Raw genomic sequence first — 5,971 nt, 5'->3', positions numbered from 1 at the left:
AAGGTAAGTAAAGGAGACTTTACAGCAGTGCCTCTTTTCTACCTTGAAAATCTAGTCTGTGAAAAAGTAAATAGTTGGAAATTAGGCAGACAAATGGGTAGAAAAGGAGGGGAGGAAGAGGGAAGAGAGAAAAATGTAAGAGGTCAGGTCTGACAGGTACCTGGTGAATCAGATCTTGTGTAAGTTCCCTTTGAGGATTAGAACTGAGAGCTCAGAGAGGGAGTGAATTCAAGACCTGCCAACAAATCTCCACCACTCCCACAATAACTACACCCCACAACAAAATCATCACCAATCCTGGATCTTATACCTGCACCTCTAGAAATGTAATACATCTCATCCAATGCACTGAATGCCCCGATGGAAAATACGTAGGAGAAACCAAACAACAACTGTGCACCAGAAAGAACGCATACCGAAAATCCATCAAAGACAAGAACACCCAATTACCTGTGGGTGCACACTTCTCCCAGGACAATTACTCCCTCTCTGAGCTCTCAGTTCTAATCCTCAAAGGGAACCTACAACACACCTTTCATAGATGAGTCTACAAACTTCACTCCATACATCTACTGGATGCAAAAAATCATTGGCCCAGTATAGACATTGGATTTATGACACATTACAACCTACCTGACATCTGATTCACCAGGTACCTGCCACTGATCTCTTACACTTTTCTTCCCCCACCCCTTCTCCTCCCCTCCTTTTCTGCCCTTTGTCTTCCTAATTTCCAGCTATTTACTTTTTTCACAGAAGATCTCTTCTCTACATTGACAATATACTCCTGTAGAGAGTCTCCCTTACTTACCTTTGGCTTCCTCACTCCCCAACCCCTTCTTAATTTCCACCTATTTACATGCTCACCGACATCCTGTCACCCTTCTAGCTTCTTTCATTCCTTGGAGTCTCAGAACAGCAGAGACTCCCTATGCCTGAAGAAGGGTGACTGCACCCAAAAGAAAACAACCCTCTCCCCCCAACTACTCAGTTGGTCTAATAAAAGATATCACATCTACCCAAAGAACCCTGCTTGCCTATGTCCTTAGACCGACACGGTTACAGCCAAAAACCAAGTTAAGGAGTTCTGACGCTGGGGGACGGGAGAGAAAAACTGACCATCTAAGAAGTAGTGCATCTAGTCTCTTCCTCCCGCTTGTGACTAGAACCATAATATTAATGACGATGCTAATTTCTGGCATTTTGCTACAATGCTCCAGAATCCATGGTTGTAGCAACCATTTTGTTCTCCATCAAACCTTGCACAGTGTTAGGAAATTAGGAGGACACTAAAACCAAAAAACATCACAATTACTGTATAGCCCTGCATTCATAGCAGGTCTTGGTATGTTATGCTATTATTTTTATTATTTTCAAATGCTAACTCTTCAGAATTTAGGCAAGATGGAATATGTATTTTGATGTGCCCTCAGAAAATACTGATATTTCCTAAAACATACATCTCAACCCTACATTCACAAGGCCTGCAAGATAGTCTTCTGTGCCCATTCGCCAATTTCTTTCCTGACACTATGCCATATCAATGGATTAATTTATCTGTAGCTTGGTAATTTGTCCGAATACTTTATTTATGGTGAAGAAAGACTCTACAGCACAGCTAGCATACATGCTGGAACGCACTTTATACACAGGTTTGGATTTTGCTGAGAGAACAACATGCAGTTCAGTGTTACTTAGGTATCAAAACCAAAGACATTTTTTTTGTACTAAGCAGCTTTGTATTAATAACATGCTGGCCAGTTGCTGGTAAAAATCCATTGCTGTATACAATTTTTTTTTGTGGCTATGTGACAATACTTCCCAAAAATATTAGTGCATCATTCATCGTGCCACCAAGTTCCACTCCCTTCAGCTTCCTGCTAATAGAATTATTTTCTTTGTCAAAGCTGTCTGGCATTCAGAATGAACCTGGTGTTTTAAGGTCTTATTTCCCCGAATGCTACGCTTTCTGCAACTGACACTTCAATATCCATTCCTGGGTATTCACTGAAAGGTTTATTTCCTAACAAACACACCACAGGTTATGTGCAAATAGAGCACTATTAAGGTAACAGGCCTTTACATGGGGGTAGGTATTTACCTGCATGAGATTCACTGCAGGACTAGAGCTTCACCATTTCTTTAGCAAGGGGGGAGGGAAGAATAAAGCATTAACTTATGTGAAGAGTGGAGTTTTACCCTTGTACATCTTGAACTGCCCAACCCTTAGGAAAAAAAATATCCTGCTGCTGGAGACTAAACATGAGCTATCATTCCAAAATGTAATTTCAAAAATAATGCTTTAGCAAAAACTGATCAATGAAGCCGTTTTGCACCATTATCTATACTGTTTACAGCAGCTTTATAAATATGTGTTTGAATGTGTTTTACAGTTTAGACTTGTTCTATAGATCTTCTGTTCTGGACTCCTCAAGCACCCAGTTTCTTTAAGGAAAAGAAAACTTAACAAGTACCAGAGAGAACACAAGCACTGACTGACCACTACAGCTTTGCAGAAGTTGAATCTGGCTATATTAAAGAAATAAGCTCTCACCACTTACATTGATAATGCAAGCATCTTTAACTCTACCAGCTGGAGTAACATAACATCCTATTGGAAATCCTGGATTACAGTATTTTTGTCCATCTTCCACATCATAACACCATGTTACAGGCATATTATCAATAATCCTAGACAAAAAAAAATTTTAAACAGGCAATTCCTCAGTAAGAAATGTTATCTAGTTGTTCCTTCATTTTCACATTGGTATGCAATATTCAAGGAAAAAGGCCACAGGGTTTTCATTAGGTCATAATGAACATTATGTTGCAGAATAATTATGAGATAGCAAGCACAAATGTGCCCATTTGGAACAATTAATTATGTTGTGTTAAATTAACTACAAGCAACAAAATGAAAAATGGAGAGTATATCTAAACTCACCAGTGATGTTGATAATTCAGCTGCATTCCCTTCTTCAAAAACTCCAGTTTATTTCTGTCACTAGCATTTTCTGGGTCATACGATTTTATACAAACTTTCTTGCATGTTTCAGGTTTGTTAAACTTGAACTGTTACAAACACACACAAAGAGCGCAATTTTAAAATTATGTTCCCAAAATTCCTTCTTAAAGTCTTTTCCCATCCAGATCCTTGCCCTTCAGGATAAAAAAAAAAATTCTGAAGTCAGTCTGTTTTTTATACTAAACTTCAACTTAACTTTAAGAACCAAGATTTCCAGATGTCTTGTCCAAAACATTGCTCACTCTTAAAAGCATACTATCTCCAGTCAGAATTATACAAATACATGACATGTTAACAGTAAGATTTCTTCAGTTGAAAACTGATAGGAAAAACTATTTATATAATTCTTTTTCTCCCCCACTCAGTTTTGCTCACCGCAGTACGTCAGGAAATTAGGTTATTAACAACATCCATTTCAAATACCAGATTTCAATGCAAGCTTTTAGACTCATCAAGGATAGATGCTCTAAGAGCCTACAGTAATGTTACCAAAAATACAGGAAAGACAATGAACCTTTCCAGCTGAAGTGCACTTTTCCATTAGGAAAAAAATGTCTTCACACATTTAAAATAGGTCAGAATTTACAATTGTCAGCTAGCAGGTGTAAAAGGCACAATTAGAAGTCCTAGTGTAGACAAGCAATACTTAAATAAGAAGATAGTACATAGCTTGTGGGCTGTCACAGGGAAACAAATAGGATGTCAAAATTCTCTACATTTGCATCGCCATGTCATAAACAGTTTTCCGAAAGTGCATGCGTACTGGTAGAGTAGATTAGTTTGTCTCAATTTCCATTGTACAGTAACCAAAATTTTGGTCATATGAGGACTTCTACTTGAATATTCTCTATAAAATAAACATAACATTGAGTACTCTTGGGGAAAACCATTTAGTGGTTTTCTTAGATGTTCTTGCTTACCATTCAGTAAGTTTCACATTTTATAAGGAAAGAAATGCAACATTACACTAACAGTCCAAAACGCATGCTTGCTTTCAGTCTGCTGAACTTAACAAAAGGAAAGACTAAGCAGAGTTGAGATTATAACTATCAAGTACAATAGTGTCATGTTCAAGAGCTGGAATAACCTTGTACGGTGATGATGCTATTCTCTCCCCAAAAAGGACTTGCCCAAGATTTTCCGAAGGTCTTTTTTCTTCCTTATCTTGACAGAAATCAAAACTGAAGAAAAAGAAAAAAAAATCCTTAATACAAACCCACTTCAGCTGAAATTAATTTTAAAAAGAAGTCTGTTCATTAAACCACATCCCTGATTTTGGAGTCTTTATGCCTCTTATCACCAATGGTTAACATCCATTTCCATTAAAAAAAAAAAAACCAACCTAATTTCAAAGAGATTAGATCATTTGTATACAAAATATCAATTGCCCTCCAGGACACTCCCTAGACTAAATAACATTTCTTTTAGATATAAAACAGTCATATCTTAGTGCCAGGGCCTTTTGAAAAATGCATTTTGCAAGCTTCAGACAAACAAAAAAAAAAGAATCACGTAAGTCATTGCTTATATTCCTTTCACAGGACAAGGGCAAAGGAAGAATAATAAAATATATCATTTCAGAGAAAAAATAATTTGCATGGGGTTTTGTTGTGCATTCCAAAGAGGAAGTATTTGACAACATTTATACTAGGAGGCAAAATATGAGGCCATCAATTTTTCTACAACTTTCCCCAGCACTTTTTTTTTTTTTTTTAAAACAGAGGAAGACTGGGGGAGAAGGGGAGGAACCTAACTATTTTGGAGCTACTCTTCACATATAAGTATCTAAAAGGCATGATAAAAAATACGTGCCACTGGTGACTGAGCTTCCCCCCAACTGCATGCAGGCCTAAGTCACTGAGATCTGTGCAACATTTAAAGATAACTGCTACCTCTGTTTGCAATCTGAGACAAACTCCAGTAAGTAATCTGCTGCTACCAAGCAAACACACAGTGAAATTTATGAGATTCTTCTGCGTTTCACTTGTTATTCACCAGTGGATTCCACAAGTTTCACAATACTACCTCCCAAAAATAAATAGCAACAGAAATTAAACAAAAGCTCAGAGGTGGGAAACCACATTTCTTCTCTTGTCAACCTTGAACAGAGACAGAAAAAGAAACTGAAAGCCTCTAGTTTCCCAGCAAATGAACTTCAAATTATTCATAGTTTTTTAATATATATATGACAAGAGATTAACCTGGACCTCCCAAATGGGATGCATGGCAAACCCACCCCCCTCATCTTCACTGTCCCCAATTAATTACTCTCAGAGAAATATGAAAATGTATTCCTTCACCTAGTCTGATAATTTTTTCAGGCTCCACAGACATTGCATCACATGACAAGTTGTAACACTGCATTGAAAGCACAGGACTGAAAACAGGCTTCCCAACACTGCCAGGATCTGTCTGCAATATACTTACGCATCATATTCGTAAGGTAGGACTGATTCCACTGAGTCCAGTCTGTTCACAAACAACTCAATGAGCGACTAAAGGAATGGGAAGGAAAATAAAACAAAAATAATATGTAGAGGAATATGAAAAAAATAAAGCCTGTGGGACCCTGAAAAGCCTGTTCAACTAATGAAACCCAGGCCAAATGGGGAAGTGGTTGATTCTCTCTTCCCCAGGCTGCACCTAGGCCAGCAGGCCTCAGTCTTCTTAGATCGGCACGCCCTGGCCAGATTCAAGTCCCCTCTCAAAAAATGCCAGTTTTCACTGATTTTTTGACTAGAGACAAATACTAGAGTGATTCTAAAGCTGCAAAGAGCTCAGAAACACTGCAGCCGTGTTTTTAGTCCTATCAGAAACCTCTGGGTTTGCCTTGCAAATCGGGGCTGCACACCTAATGCCATGGCACCCCTGCAAGCATCTCGAGGCACCCCAGAGCACCCCAGTTGAGGACCACGTGTTAGGGTTACAGGCACGGCACCAAAAGCC

At 38.5% G+C, this 5,971-nt stretch overlaps 1 protein-coding gene across 1 annotated transcript in view; it reads right to left on the bottom strand.

The window, feature by feature from the left end:
- LOC109300338 (transmembrane 9 superfamily member 2-like) overlaps window positions 1-5,971 on the bottom strand; it is a 59,608-nt gene that overhangs the window by 52,020 nt on the left and 1,617 nt on the right. The window contains exons 2-5 of the mRNA XM_019521021.1: window positions 5,453-5,520; window positions 4,113-4,206; window positions 2,945-3,072; window positions 2,562-2,691 (exon numbers count right to left, since the gene is read on the bottom strand). Coding sequence (XP_019376566.1) covers window positions 2,562-2,691; window positions 2,945-3,072; window positions 4,113-4,206; window positions 5,453-5,520 — 420 coding nt within the window. The remainder of the gene's footprint in view (window positions 1-2,561; window positions 2,692-2,944; window positions 3,073-4,112; window positions 4,207-5,452; window positions 5,521-5,971) is intronic.

This window comes from Gavialis gangeticus, unplaced genomic scaffold (assembly GCF_001723915.1).
Source record: "Gavialis gangeticus isolate Ggan-Ray unplaced genomic scaffold, GavGan_comp1, whole genome shotgun sequence".
NCBI lineage: Eukaryota > Metazoa > Chordata > Crocodylia > Gavialidae > Gavialis > Gavialis gangeticus.
Note: the sequence above shows the minus strand (reverse complement) of the source record. Positions and strands in the feature narration are given on the sequence as shown.